The sequence below is a fragment of the Doryrhamphus excisus genome, linkage group LG7 (genome assembly GCF_037039965.1).
Source record: "Doryrhamphus excisus strain RoL-2023G ecotype Guam linkage group LG7, RoL_Dexc_Guam_v1.1, whole genome shotgun sequence".
NCBI classification, from domain to species: domain Eukaryota; kingdom Metazoa; phylum Chordata; class Actinopteri; order Syngnathiformes; family Syngnathidae; genus Doryrhamphus; species Doryrhamphus excisus.
In genome coordinates, this window is record NC_136363.1 from 21,839,285 (window position 1) to 21,853,950 (window position 14,666).

At 49.1% G+C, this 14,666-nt stretch overlaps 2 protein-coding genes and 1 long non-coding RNA gene across 9 annotated transcripts in view; 2 read left to right on the top strand and 1 right to left on the bottom strand.

Moving 5' to 3' along the window:
• On the top strand, nt 1-4,287 carry rmc1 (regulator of MON1-CCZ1). 2 transcript variants are annotated; one of them, XM_058060832.2, is made up of 21 exons: nt 1-242; nt 440-516; nt 577-661; nt 748-804; nt 873-959; nt 1,022-1,162; nt 1,240-1,343; nt 1,462-1,551; nt 1,619-1,724; nt 1,814-1,922; nt 2,044-2,088; nt 2,156-2,209; nt 2,287-2,415; nt 2,498-2,604; nt 2,672-2,791; nt 2,856-2,933; nt 3,017-3,121; nt 3,383-3,451; nt 3,513-3,600; nt 3,692-3,829; nt 3,896-4,284. In XM_058060832.2, exons 1-21 carry the CDS (start codon nt 144-146, stop codon nt 3,973-3,975), a joined length of 1,968 nt encoding a protein of 655 aa, XP_057916815.2. In that variant the 5' UTR covers nt 1-143; the 3' UTR covers nt 3,976-4,284. The 2 variants fall into 2 exon arrangements, with proteins under 2 accessions (XP_057916815.2, XP_057916816.2); XM_058060833.2 differs by lacking the exons at nt 1-242; nt 440-516 and having other exon boundaries at nt 571-661; nt 748-799; nt 3,896-4,287.
• rreb1a (ras responsive element binding protein 1a) overlaps nt 4,286-14,666 on the bottom strand; it is a 24,177-nt gene continuing 13,796 nt past the window's right edge. For 4 of the 6 annotated variants that reach the window (XM_058059991.2, XM_058059989.2, XM_058059993.2 and 1 more), the window contains 17 exons: nt 14,442-14,640; nt 14,299-14,362; nt 14,134-14,223; nt 13,892-14,055; nt 12,860-13,001; nt 12,598-12,779; nt 11,701-11,890; nt 11,339-11,620; nt 10,802-11,255; nt 9,075-10,725; nt 8,807-8,988; nt 8,538-8,729; nt 8,302-8,463; nt 8,047-8,205; nt 7,863-7,975; nt 7,189-7,795; nt 4,286-7,122 (listed from right to left, as the gene is read on the bottom strand). In XM_058059991.2, coding sequence (XP_057915974.2) covers nt 6,647-7,122; nt 7,189-7,795; nt 7,863-7,975; nt 8,047-8,205; nt 8,302-8,463; nt 8,538-8,729; nt 8,807-8,988; nt 9,075-10,725; nt 10,802-11,255; nt 11,339-11,620; nt 11,701-11,890; nt 12,598-12,779; nt 12,860-13,001; nt 13,892-14,055; nt 14,134-14,223; nt 14,299-14,362; nt 14,442-14,640 — 5,309 coding nt within the window. In that variant the 3' untranslated portion in view covers nt 4,286-6,646. The remainder of the gene's footprint in view (nt 7,123-7,188; nt 7,796-7,862; nt 7,976-8,046; nt 8,206-8,301; nt 8,464-8,537; nt 8,730-8,806; nt 8,989-9,074; nt 10,726-10,801; nt 11,256-11,338; nt 11,621-11,700; nt 11,891-12,597; nt 12,780-12,859; nt 13,002-13,891; nt 14,056-14,133; nt 14,224-14,298; nt 14,363-14,441; nt 14,641-14,666) is intronic. The other 2 variants (XM_058059994.2, XM_058059990.2) reach the window with 2 other exon arrangements.
• Nucleotides 13,073-14,666, top strand: part of LOC131108741 (uncharacterized) — a 3,694-nt gene continuing 2,100 nt past the window's right edge. The window contains exon 1 of the long non-coding RNA XR_013627846.1: nt 13,073-13,227. This is a non-coding gene — a long non-coding RNA (uncharacterized LOC131108741). The remainder of the gene's footprint in view (nt 13,228-14,666) is intronic.

The window sequence follows — 14,666 nt, forward strand, 5'->3', positions numbered from 1 at the left end:
AAAGAACTCTCAAAATATTGACGTTTATTGTGAAACTTCCCATCGGAAGCCAAATAAAGCACATGACAGTGACACTTCCGGATGTGCAGTTCAATGTTTTCTGTCGTTAAAACAGGGGAATAAAACGTGAGCCGAAATTGAGGATGAGTGGCGAACACTACTTGGAACTTTGTGACAACCCCGTGCAGTTTGAAAATGCCTCAAGCGTCAACAACGTATTCTTCGATGAAGCCAACAAGCAGGTCAGTTAGCCTAGTGTTAGCATGCTAGTTAGCTCGGTCAGCTGACTGACTGTAAACAACTTACATCACGAATTAAATGGAAACAAAAAAACCCCAGTAATTTCGGGATGCCTTCGTTGAAGCAATAAGGTCAATAAAGTGAACATTATTAGTATTTAGTTGGTTTCAGACTAAAAGGTGCTCTGTGCTGCCTTCAGGTGTTCGCGGTGCGTTCAGGAGGCGCCACGGGGGTGGTGGTCAAAGGACCTGACGACAAGAGTTCCGTTGCCTTCAGGTACGTTCACTTTGAATTGGACAAACGAGTTGAAAATGCGCCTGTCTGTTTTCTCTTCAGGATGGACGACAAGGGAGAAGTAAAGTGCATCAAGTTCTCAATTGGAAACAAAATTTTGGCTGTGCAAAGAACGTCCAAGTCTGTGGTGAGTTTTAATTGTCTCATCAATGATCAATCATCAATCATCAAAGTATGTTGGATCAGATAATTGACAGTTTCACTCTTTTTAAGGACTTCATCAACTTCATTCCCGACTACCCTCACACAGAGTTCACACACGAGTGTAAGGTGAGCCGTTAAATTAAGCAACCAATCACGGCAAGCCTTGCTCACCTCATTGTGACCGCCACGTTCAGATGAAGAACGCAAACCTTCTTGGCTTCTGCTGGACCAATTGGAACGAGATTGTCTTCATTAGCGACCAGGGCATCGAGTTCTATCAGGTACGCTTTGGGGTCTTCTTTTAAAAGTGTCTTGGCAACGCCCACACTTGTGTTGTGTTCAGGTGTTTCCGGACAAGCGCACGGTCAAACTGCTCAAGAGCCACAGCATCAATGTCAACTGGTACCAGTACTGTCCCGAGACGGCCGTCATCCTGCTGTCCACCACAGTGCAAGGCAACGTCCTGCAGCCCTTCGCATTTCGGGTCAGATCTCGATCAAAGTGTTTATTCATGCGCGTGACTCATCTCACTGTGTGTGTGTTTGTCTTTCTTCGGCGAAGACTGGGAGCATGTCCAAGATGTCCAAGTTTGAGATTGAGCTGCCTGTTGTTCCCAAGCCTGCCAAACTCAGCCTGTCAGAGAGGGACGTTGCCATGGCGACCATGTAAGATGCTTCATTAGCCTACTGATTAGCCTGTTGCTCTTTTTAGTTTGACACTTACACTCCATAGTCTCCACTTTACTGAAGAGTCTCCTCTACGCTAACATATATATCTTGATAGTTATAGTCAGCTCTACGTGATGTACCTAAAACATCACTCCAGGACGGCCAACAGTCCCAGTGCAGAGGTGGTGCTCTACCATTTAGCAAGGTAAACCCACACACATGTCATTCACGAAACGTGTGCGTTTTAAAATCTCCACATATATGTGTTATAGGGAGGGCGTGTGCAAGAAGACACACGTGTTGAAGTTGAACACAACAGGAAAGTTCGCACTTAACATTGTTGACAACCTGGTGGTGGTCCATCATCAGAGCACTCAGGTGCGTATGCGTGCAAGTGAATGGAAATACCAACGAGTCGCTACATGCACGATGCAGATACCAGTGTGTGTGGTTTTTTTTTTTTTCAGACGTCATTGATCTTCGACATCAAGTTGAAGGAGTCGGACGGCGTCATCAGTACGCATCAGCCTGTTCTACCTGCACGTTCCATACATCCCTTTAGCATCCCACTGGCAGGTACGTGGTCAACACACACACACGCACACACTAATTTAATGCTAAGCGACCTTTCTGTATGAGTCCGAGGCAGCAAGTAAAAAAATTATGAAACTAATAAAGTTGCTTTCAATGTTTGTAGGTCCAGCAGTGGTGCCCTCACAGCCTCCTGTCCCGTGTCAACTATGTATCCTCAACATGTTTGTTCGTCCTTCTTTGTTTGTCTCTCTCGTTGAGCTTAACTTTCACACCAGACTCGTCCTCCTGGAGCGTCTTCCAGCCTGACATCATCATCAGCGCTAGCGAAGGTGACAAATAAAGACATACAAGTACAAACAGAAACATGCTGACGGCATGTGATTGAACGCATTGTCGCCCCGCTCAGGTTACCTGTGGTACCTTCACGTGAAGCTCACCCCCACCGTCAACCTGCTGAGTGACAAGGGCAAACTGATGGACTTGCTGTTGCGTCGCAGAGACTGCAAGATGGTCATCCTGTCCGTCTGCTCTCAGCGTACGGTTGTTGTTGCTTGGTAACCACGGAAACAGGTCGAAGCCACTTCAGTGAGCAAGCTAATGTTAATGTGTGTGGTTAGTTCTGGAAGGTGAACAGAAGGGGAGTCTTCCTGTGGTGGCGACCGTCTTTGACAAGCTCAATCAGGTGTACAAGGACTTCCTGGAGGCGGAGCAAAGCTACACCGCGGTGAGGGGTGTCATTAGAGGGGGCGGCAAGTAGGGGCTGAGTGTCAGTTCTTTGTTCTCATTCCTAGGCGATGGAGTCGGGGCCAGCGAGAGGCAGCGCCGCTCAGAAGCGACCAATCAGAACTCAAGCGGTCATCGACCAATCAGACATGTACACGCACGTCTTGTCTGCCTTTACAGAGAGAAAGGTAGGAACAAAACATTTTAAGCAGTGCTGTGAGTTTTTCATGTGGTGGTAAAATGTGTTTGTAGGGTGCTAGCCACAAGTTCACCATCGCCGTGTTGATGGAGTACATCCGTTCTTTAAACCATTTCCAGATCACCGTGCAGGTAAGAAAGCAGCCGAGTGATGCTGCTTCAAAATATCATTCCCACACAATATTTTACGTTGATGTTTCTATTTGCTTTGTCAGCATTATTTGTACGAGCTGGTCATCAAGACGTTGGTGCAGCACAACCTCTTCTACATGTTGCATCAGTTCCTCCAGTATCACGTCCTCACTGACTCCAAACCTCTGGTGAGACACACTAGACGAGACCGGTCCTAGACTGGTGTTTGTAGGAGTCCTTCAGTCTACAAATAACTGAAGATGTAGTATGCAATTCATGCCAATTCAATGTTTTTTTTTTATTAAGCTTAATTCGGTTGTAATATGATTCATCCCAATTAAGATGATAATGCTAATTGAAATTTGATATTACACTGTCTAATACACAGTGTTATTAGCCAGCTAGCTGATAGCATGTAACATGGCTACTCATATTGTTGTGACCTTCAGGCCTGCTTGCTTCTGTCTCTGGAAAGCACGTACCCACCTGCCCACCAGCTGTCACTTGACATGTTGAAGGTAATCGACAATCATGTGTTGTCATCATCTTCCTAAAATAACATGTTGTGTTGTGTTGCAGCGCCTGTCGACGGCCAACGACGAGATCGTGGAGGTTCTGTTGTCCAAGCAGCAGGTTCTGGCCGCAGTCAGGTTCATCCGCAGCGTCGGTATGCCACTCTACGGCATCGCACGCCATTGTGTGAGCGCTCACAGGCTTCTTTATCTGGAGAGATAATCTATGTTGTCAACATGGCGCAGGTGCTCATGACAACATGTCCGCCCGCAAGTTTCTGGATGCTGCTCGGCAGACTGGGGACAACATGTTGTTCTACACCGTCTTCAGGTCCTTCCAGCAGAGGAACCAGCGGCTCAGGGGAAGCCCCGCCTTCAACACAGGTGAGCAGGCTTGACACATATGACAACCTCGTCATCATCACTGTGTGTGTGTGCGCGCATGTGTAGGAGAGCACTGCGAGGAACACGTGCTTCACTTCACTCAGCTGTTTGGTGAACAGGCGCTGATGAAGACCTCCACTGTCTGACATTTTGTACCAGGGGTGTCCCAACTTTTTCCAGCAGAATTGAAGGATGTGACATTTTTAGACATTAATGATGCTAAAAGAAATCCAGTGGCCATCAATATACCATTGATACCAAGACTTCCAACTTGAAAAATTCTCAATTCTCTCCTGTAATTGTCCCAATACTTTTGTCCATGTTGTTTTTGCACCTTCATCATTCCAAGGAAATGAATGCGCACAAGTGTAAATAAAATTGAGAAAAATGTTATCAAAGCAAGGACAAGAAGTAGATTCTTTCTGGTTTGTGACAACATGGACGCCGAGAAACATATCGAACAGCGATGTTTGACTCATCTTTATTTTGTTTGTTTGCATTTTAATTGTCTTGAATACACATTTGTGTCTTCATGCTGTGTGACCTTTGAGTGTGTGTGTGTGTGTGTGCATAATGTGTGTTCACAGTCAAGTGCTTGTGTAGTGATTGACAGAACATGAAATTAAATCATTACAGTTTGCAACTCAGGAAAACAAAATGACTGTTAGAAAGTGTCATCAACCCTGAGAGCAACATCATACTGTTATTTCGACATCTGTGTGTGTGTGGAAACAAATCAACAACCATATTTGATTAACATGCAAAACTATCCTAAAAGTCACCCAGAAGAGAACAAAAATAAATTTTCACAGTTTTAAACACATTTTAACGTTGATAAAGAAAAAGAAGCAACAAAAATTTACTTTAATGGATTTAATTAAAGCTTTTTTCCTCTTTTGGATTCTTAATGCTCGTTTGCAGCCCGGCCGGCTGCGCGTGCTCGTGACATAGTGACGTCATCAACACGCCAACCAACGTGAGATATTGTTTTTCCAAACATGGCTTGTCCTCGTCAGGTAGCGCACGCACACACACCTGGGCTCCAAATAAATACATAAAAAAAACTATCGACGCGGAAGTCCAGGATTCACGTAACTCAAGTCATACTTAATGTTGGAAAGGGCGGGGCACTCGGCTCAGCTAAGCTAGGCTTAGCTAGCCAGGAACGACAGGTCCCTTGACTGGTGGTGAGCATTCAAAATTAAATAACTGTCGTCAAGTCGACAAAAGCCAATTATTTATTTCAACTTTAAACATTTTGCTAACAAACAGAAGTCAAACTGTCAAGAGTGGCGCCATTCTGTTAAGTGGGAATATGGAAACCTTGGCCATGCTACTAGCTAGGTGGTGTTAGCCTGAAGTTAGCACGAGCGCATTTAGCAAAGGTTCAAGACAGTATATTTTGGGGGGAAATTAAACACTTTACAATTATTGCATCACATAGTGTGCTTTTTATCTTGACACAAGTCACTGAAAACAAACTTAATGAGATGATAAGAAGCACCAAAAACAAACAAGTCAAAGTGCTGGTGGATGTCTGATTGTGACCAAGTATCTACCATAACAGCTGTATTAGTACAAGCTGTAGCACTAGCAGTACTAGTTGGTGCCCAGTCAGAACAATAAAATTAAGTTTGTTGCTTTTACTTCCGAGGTTTATTTTTAAATTGTATTCAGAGGTTGGTTAAGGAAAAAATAAAATCAAAAGACCCCGCCCCCACAACGTGGCTACTATGAATGTGACACAACATAGTGTTGTACTTTCACTGTAGCAATCTTTTCTGGATGCTCCTTGATTGTCTCTGACGCCATAAAAAAAGAATAATAAGTATTTAAAGTATTAATGTTCTTTGAATTCATGTGAAAGAAGAAAGTAATCGGGGAGAAAGCGTGTCAAATTAGGGCATACATGCTAATTATTGTAGCAGGCAAGCATAGCCTGCAGTTAGCTTGAAGCTTGTCATCGTAAGTTAGCTTGTTAGCTGGCCTGGTCCACTCGCCAAACGTGTGCGTTTACCCCATGACTTCATATCTGAGTTAAGGCTCACAACAACACATTACCACTGGAAATGATATGTTAGCCCTTGGCAGACACAGGCTAATAGCTGCAGCTACGTAGTGTTAGCCCTTAAGAAGCTGAGGTGATGCTAAGCCAAAGCTAATAGCTATTTCTTGTGCGTTAAGGCTAATTGCACGAAGCATGCTAGCATGGACTAACTGACACGCTAGCTGTGCTTAGCTGTGAGCTCGGCGGTGTAGCTAAAAGTTAGCCATGCTAGCTCGCAGGAAGACGCGATTGACGTGTTGAGGTAAATTGGACCCGGGTCAGTGCGAGCGCGGCCGAGGCACCAGAAGAAAGCCGACAAGAGTAAGCACATACGCACGCACACACTTTAACTAAATTTGATTTGTTCACATATACATATATATATATATATGTATATATATATATATATATGTATATATAATAAAAAAAAAAAGAAAACCAGAAAAATTCCCTCCCGACACCAAAAAGTCACCCAAAACTGAGAAAAGTCCTCCTGTGCGACGCTGTGCACATAAACTGAGAAGTTCACTAAAGTGTGAGCCACCCCTCCCCCTCATACAAACAGAGGGGCGGCGGCAAGTCTGTCCCCCATCTTCCAGTTACAAGCGGCATCTCTTTGCACGTGTACTACTGTCCTGTGACACGCAGCCATTGGCCATCTTGATTTTCCAAAACAAGTTAAAAAGCTATAAAAAGGACATCATCATCCTCCTCGGTGATGAAGATGGACGAGTAGTAAGGCACTTCAAGGCTTCTTAAAGGTACACCCCTCAGTCCACGCCCACCAAGGGGGGCTCCCCATTGGGCAGCATGTGATCCATCGGGGATGGGGCGTGGATCTCCAGGAGGCCCTGGATGATGGCCTCAGCAGGGGCAGAGCTCGAAGCTGAGGGTGGGTCTTTGGAAAAGTCTTCTCCAGACGTGTCACTCGTCTTGGTGTCGGTGGCGTCCTGGGGGGTTGCACATCGTTCAGACGCCTCCTCAGAAATGGTGGATTGGGCCTCAGCTGGTTCAGGATCAGAACTTCTCTCAAGTTCGGCGGCATCCACCTCCTCCAGGTCCTTGGCGCTCTCGCTCTCATTCTCTGAGGGCGGGCAGGTTGAAGTGGGTGTGGCTGCGCAGGAGTCTCCATCCTCGCTGGCGGCGTCGGTGTCGCGGCTCTTGGAGTGGATACGCTGGTGGCGGACCAGGCTGTGCTTGAGTGTGAAGGTGCGCTCGCACGTCTGGCAGCGATACGGACGCTCGCCTGCGCAACAACAAGCGGGTGTCAGCTGATGTCTAGAGAAGGAAGTGGTAGCATGTGGTAGCCTACCTGTGTGTGACCTCATGTGTCGGGTCAGGTCCTGCAGAGACCAGAAACGTTTGGCGCACACGTTGCAGATCTTCTTGCGTTTGTCCACGCGGCCACCCGAGGTGTCTCCACCCTCGGCGCTTCTTGGCTCTTCGTCGTCGCTGCGCTCCTCCTTTTCTTTGTCTTCCTCCTCTGACTCGCCACTCTCGCCTGCTTCGCTCACACCGCCACCATCCTCAAGTTCCACATCCTTCTTCTTAGGCTCATCCTCTTTCTCATCTTCTGACACTTTAGCTACATTGCTCTCCACCGCTTTCTCTGTCTCTGGTGGCTCCTCCTTGGCCGGTGTCTCCTCGCTAAGGTGCGCCCTCTCGTGGCGAGCAAGTGTGGTGGCGTAGCGGAAACTCTTCTTGCACACGCGACACACGTGCTTGTACTCAGGCTGAGGCTTGGCGGCAGGGGCAGGGCTCGCTGAGGAGGGGGGGGCACTGGTACTGTCTTTGTCCACTTCTTGCGGACTGTCAGTGGAGGGGGTGGAGCTAGACAGCTTGAAATCGATGAGCTTCCTGCCAAAGTTGAGGTCCAAACTTTTGTTGCTCTGACAGTCATCATCATCACCATTCTCCAGCTGATAGATGAATATGAAATATTACAAAAAATGATGAAATAATAAACAATTTAATTTAAAGAATTACCTTGTTTGTGGGTGGAGCCAGTTTAGATGGTTCTGTTTCTATGTCTGATGCCCCCTGCTGGTCTGGCTGCTCAGTAGGTTCTGGTTCTGCTTGCTGAGCAGGACTGGACCCTGCTAATGCACATGTTGATGTCATCCACATTTAATGAGTGTGTTCTTATTAAACATGTGCTGGGGGTGCTTACCTGAGGTGGGTCGGTGGGTGGGGCTGCTTGGAGTTGATTCCTCCCCCTGTGGCTCTGAGAGAGTGTCTTTGAGGTCGGTGGAAGGCGTGGCGTTGATGGCTGAAGACTCAGCAGGGGTCTGAGGTTCTGCTGCAAGCTGCTCCGTCTCAGACTGACTCTCTGTGAGAAACAGGAATCGGAATTTCAATCAGAACCGGCGTTTTGTCATGTGTAACATGATACTGATGGCAAAGTCACGGCGATCTACTTTGCTACCTGCGCTCTCGTGTGAGCCTTCGTCGCCTTCTTTCTTGACGAGGACACCGTTGCGTCGCAGTGTTCTGTTTGTGACACCGTGCTTCCTCAGCAGGTGGCGTTCACAGTTGGACTTGGTGGAGAAGAAGGCGTCACAGCGTGGACACGGGAACGGCTTCTGGCCTGAAGAGGAAGCACACGTCAGGTCAGAGCAGAGTAAGATGGCTGATCACACAGCGTTGTAGCAAGAGTGTTACCGGTGTGCGTCAACATGTGTCTCTGCAGAGAGCTGGCCCAAGGGAAGACTCGAGGACAGAATGGACAGGTCATCTTCTGGACAGAGTTGGAGTATGCGTTCTTCTTCCCTTTTGATTGTGGAAGCAACACCGTCTTCAGTTCCTCTCTTGGGCCGCTATCCTTGTCCCTGCCGCCTCCTGCTTGCTCGCCATCTGCTCAGAGGCACGTGTCAAGTTTCATGTGTGTATGAGGGCATGTGTTTGAACCTTCGTCCTTTGCTCCCTCTGACCTCTCTTGGCTGCCAGGTCGCTCGTCCCCGTCTGCAGGTAGTTGCTGAACTTGTTGGCGTCCGTAGTGGCGAGCATCTTTTCAACACTGGCAAACTCACCGCTGGACTCGAGGTCTACAGCATTGCTCATGACGCTCTGGTCTTTGACGGTGAGGGCAGCAGTCTTCTTCCTGTTTTTCTTCCTGTTGGACAGAACCACAAGACACAAACACTTGACTCCAATCATGATCCACATGATGCTAGTTGATGCTGAGAGTTGCACTCTCACCTGCTGTTGTCATCACTTGGCGTCTCCTGCAGGTTGGAGCTTCCTGAAGCGTCTGTGGTGGATTCCGAAGCCGGCTGAGGTTTTCCCTCCAGCGAGGCCGCCTCCCTCTTCAGCAGGTCCGGAGCGCCGGACACTGAGTGGATGATCTGAGCAATGGATGCCAGAGGCGGGAGCTCTTTGAGGGCAGTAGGAGGAGCTGAGGCGGAGGAGGCAGGCTTTGGAAGGAGGGGCTTGAGGCGCTGAGGTCGTGTAGAGGTGCTGACGTTAGTGAGGGATGTCGGGGGAGGGGTGGATCCAGGGGTGAACTGGTAGCAGCCCACAGCCAATGTGCCTGCCATCTTGTCTTCTTTGGCGACAATGTGCTGCTCAATGATGTTGCCACCATTTTGTTCCATCTTGATCTCACGTGTCTCACCATCAATGGCCGCTTCCCTCCTCTGTCTTTTGCTGGGTATGGACAGGTCAATGGGCTGGTCCAGTGCAGGGCAGTCCAGGTTAGGGGAGAGAGTCTCCATTTTGACCCCAGGAAACGCAACATGGGCTCCACGACCTTTGGCGGAAAAGTCCAGAGGCTGATCCAGTTCTTCGAGATAAAGGGTGTTTGTCACTCCCTCCAACTTGACCGCCTGGATGGGTGGCTGACTCAGCCCATTGGCAGCCATCACAGTAAGCGCGGGGGCGCGAGCAGAGGTGACAGTAGCAGCGGGCTGAAGTGTGGCGATGTGCTCCTCGATCTCGCGCTCCTGCACCTCGGGGTGCTGCTTCAGCAGGTGGTGGATGCAGTTCCGCTTGGCCAGGAAGGCCGCGCCGCAGCGTCGGCACTCAAATGGCTTCCTCTGGCAGCCGTTGTGTGTGCGCAAGTGGATCTGCAAGGCCCGGTAAGTCTTGAGGTCCTCGCCGCAGAACCGGCATGCTGTCTCCGCTCCGGCACTTCCTGTTCCGAGGTCCACAGTAGTGGTTCCAGTGGTAATCGCGTTTGTGATGATGTTTGGAGTGGTCGAAAAGACACACTTTATGTTTTTCTCAATGTCCTTCCTGGATGTCTTGGCATGCTTCTTTCTGAGGTGGCGCTCACAGTTGGCCTTGACAGTGAAGGGGTAGTGGCAGACGCGGCAGATGTATGGACGCTCGCCGCTGTGTGTGCGCAGGTGTCGTATGAGTGTGGCCTTGTCAGGGGCCACATAGTCGCAGATGTTGCACTGGTGAGGCAGGATGCCCAGGTGGAAGCGCATGTGAGCCTGCAGGACGCCCGAGAAGGAGAACACTTGGTCACAGAAGCGACACGGGAAGGATCCTTTGGCCGAACCAGCGTTGGCGCCACTGCCCTCATTAACCGTTTTGCTTCCTGGTTTCTTTCCGCTTAGCCCCACCTCTTCATGCACAGCGGTGGTGGCCACAGGCGGCGAATCAGACAGAGGACACTCAGCTTCCAATTGGCCGCCGCCCCCTGCTGACGAGGAGGATGAAGAGGAGGAGGAAGGTGTTTTGAAGAGGGTGGGAATTGGGGGAGGCAGGCTGGGACTGATGCAGCCCAGTGACGCCTGCTGGGAACTCTGGAGGGGTGGGGGTGTTGTCGCAGTAAGGCTGGATCGAGGCGTGATTGGAGGTTTGGGTTTCAATGGTGGCATCGCCTTTTGGCTTTGGACTTGACCTGCATGGCAGAAAAAAAACAGTTATGAGAAGGAACCATTTTAAACAACACAACATCCTCTTGAGGTCACACCCACCTTGGCCTCCAGTGAACGCTGTGGCTTTAGCCATGGGGGGGATGCTCAGTCCCATCTGACTGGGGACTGTAGTGGCTACTTTCAGCATTTGCTGTATGTCTGCCAGCTCCATGATCCCGCCCACTTCACCGGGTTTGATGCCAGACGTGGCTGCACCAGCGGCAGCCGTGGCACCGTCAGGCTGCATGAGGAAGCTTGCTTGGAAAGGCTGCAAGGAGAGCAGACTCAAAGCGTCCCTCTTTGAGAGACCCTGCAGGGTGGATGCGGTGCCAGACTGGTCCAGCAGGGGGATGCTGAGTGCCGTCAGCCCACTCACCCCCAAAGTCAGACCCAGACCACCTGACAGGTAAGCATGCTCCTGCGGGAAACTGGAATTCAGTGGCTCTACATGGATCACTTTGATGCTGTCCAAGTGGGCCTGGTGGATCTCATCATCTGTGGGTCCGGATTTGACCTGTGGGTGAAACAAACCAAAAGTCTGTATTGCATCCATTTGCTCTTACAACAGTTTTGTTTATTGTCAAAAAAACACATTACCTTAGAAATGTGCTGGAGACCCAGTCCCTCCAGGAAATTGGACTGCTGGGAAAGCAGAACATCCTCGGCATCAATGTGATGCTCCTCGGTGTCATTTTCTGGGGTGACGGCTTCTTCTTTTCCCTCAGTTTCGGGTTCGATACCGTCTGAAGGCGTGTCTACATGGATGGTGCTTTTGTGGAGCTCCAGGGCTGAGCGAAGCGGGAACGCCTTGTCGCAACACTCGCACACAAAGCGGTGAAACTTACTTACGCAGCGACGAAGGTTGGTCTCACACCAGACCTGACCAAGACCAAGGAGAGGACTCATCTGAGACTTAGACACAGGAAGTGAACTAATCAAAGATGGCGGTAGATGGTTACCTGTGCAATGTGAGCAAACTTCTTGCAGGAGAAATCAATGAAGGCCAAGTCATTGAAGCCGGTGGGGATGGAGGGATTGTTCTGAATGAAGGGGCGGCCGTTGGGGTCTTGGGGAAGGATCTTGTGGATGCCTGCGTTGTGACGCAACAAGCCGCGGTGGGTTCGGAAAGAAAGGCAGCAGAAGTCGCACCTGGGAACATAAGGACATACTGTCATACATGTACTTTTCTGGGGGGGTGTCCTAGCTTGAACATGTGCTTTCAATTTCACCATTTCCAACATGGCTGCTGGATAGTGATATTTCTCTGAGCATGGCTCATAGCCTCAACTAGGCTACTGTAGACAAATCAAGAAATAATTGTAATTACACTAGTCAGTAGATTTAGACGTGTCTCATTTAGACACTGACTTTGTACGTATTCAAGCAAAAAATATTCAATCAACTAGGACAACCCTAAACCACCCCTCCCCCACCACCCCCGCTCCTCTCACAGTGGATCCTCTTATGGACTGATTAGTGAGGATTTACTGCTAAATATTCTTTACACCCTCCACTGGGAGCTCAGCGCCATTTGCTGACGTCTTTCTTTCTACTACCTGCGTCTCATCTTTCCTCCTTGCTCTTCATCCTCACTCGCTCAAACTTGTGTTGACTGTTGTGTTGCTATGGTGACATACTACAGTCCTTGTTGCCATTTGAGAAGGGAGCACAAAGTCGTCACAGCAACCACATCCAGTGGACCATGAAAGATCAGCCCCCCGCCCCAAAACACCAACCCATCCATTCTGTTGGTCCTTCCCCCGTCCCCCCTGTTTGACCCTTTACTGTCTTCATGGGAGCCCATGCTCTCTTCATGGGGACTTGGCTGCCATTGGCTGTTGTGTGTGTGTGTGTACCTCAGTGTGGTGTCAGGGTGTGTGTCCATGTGTGTGTCCAGCTCAAGTCTGCTGCTGCAGGTCTTGAAGCAGATGGGGCAAGGAAGAAGCTCCTCCTCCACGCATCGAACACCCGTTGCTGCTGCCACTGCTGTCATTGTTGCAGTCACTGGGGGCTCCTCAAAGGCAGAGTCCTCCGTCACCTGAATGACATCATCATTTAGCTCCACCTCCTACATGCTCAACTGTAAACTAGCAACTGTGAGGAAGGCTGCAAAGTAACCTTCTTGGAGGGCGGCTCGTCACCGCTCTCGTCCTCCATGCCTTGCCTCCGCTTCACGGATGGCCGCCGCCGCTTTGTGGGTGAGGGTGGGCTGACAGGAAGCAGACCGCTGGCCGGGTCCTTCTCGTGGATCTTCATGTGTCTGATGAGAGGATTCAATGTGCAACTTATCATCACTTTATTCATTATATACTTAATTAGTCTGATAAATCACACAAATTAATTATTTGTATAAAATTGTGATGTTGCAGGTAAGCAAGCAAACCATTATAAAAGGAGGTGAGGGGACAGGCGATTGCCTATTAATAGAAGCCCACAAGACGTCCAGAAGTCCTGATAGCCACTGACAGGAAGAACTTTATGAAGAGGTAAGCTGACTGTATGCAATCGTTACACACACATATAATTTTAAAACTAAGAATGTTGACATGCAAGCAAATAACTTCCTGTTTTGACAGTAAAATATAAGTTCATTGCACTGGCTCATTTGAATTCAAAAGTCATAGATGCATGCATGATGAGTCTTTAGCGTCCTCTGGTGGGCAACATGTGTACTACTTTGATTTGCGGTGATGTAACGTAAACTGGTGTCCAGAGGGCTGCCTAAGGAACATTCTCAGCCTGCAACTTTTTTTTTTAATTGGTCCTTGTACTTTCCCGTCCTTTCAACCTCACACAGCTCATTTTGCCGGGGGTTGCTGTTTTAGAGTGCATGCGGCAGGGACCATTGTTTTGTCATGTCTTGCTGAGCTTCACTGATAAAGGATGGGTGTATCTGCATGTGTGTGTAATAGAGAGAGACAGAGGGAGTGGGGGTTGGATGGTTTAAAGTACTACTTCCTGTCCACCCCCTACACACCAACACAGAGGACCAATGGAGTCGTTCTCCCATCATGCTTGACTGGAGAACGGGTTAATGGCCAACTTCCTGTCACTGAGACAGTGTGCGTCTGTATGTGTGTGTGGCATTTTATAACTCCTCCTGGTTCCAAGGGGCGTTTAAGGTGAAAAGGCAGAACAGTGTGCACATACCTGTGCATGTTACCGTTGGTGGTGAAGGTCTGTCCGCACACGTTGCACTTGTAAGGTCGCTCACCACTGTGAACGAGCATGTGACGGTCCAACGACGATGCAGAGCTCAGACATTTACCACAAATGCTGCATGAGTGGTCCGTTGCCCCCGTATCTGCGTTGTGCTGCGAACAAAAAAGAAACATTGTTTACATTAATGACGGTAACAGCATAAACTAAGTAACAAAGTACCCGCCACGTACCTGTCTAATGTGCATGGTCAGCTGATGCTGCGTCTGGCAGCTCTTGTCACATAGCGGACATATGTGTGTCGAGTGGTCTTCTTTGGCGTCCTGCCGGAGAGAAAGTGTCACAGCTGTGTGATTGATGACTTTTGACCTCAAAGATGGGGAGAGGCCTTTGCTCACCTGGTTGCGTCGTGCGTTCCGGCCAGGTGGCGCTCTCTGGGCTGATGTCTTATTAGGAGAGGGGCTTCAACACAACATAATCAGTGTTTATTGAACTTTATTTAAACACAATGGGAACGGTTGCACAGTGGCCAAGCTACTACCTTGGGGATGGGGCAGGGGTGGCGTCACTTCCTGCTTCTCCTTCACCATTAATGGATCCCGCTGCTGACATCACTGCTGACATCATGGCATTGATGGAGGACAGGTCTCCTCCGCTGCCGCCGCCACCGCCTCCACCTTGATCGCCACTCTGTAGCGTCTTGTCTGCGATCGTTGTTGTCGTGATTGTGTTGGGTTCATCTGGTAAACGGGATCACGTTAATACA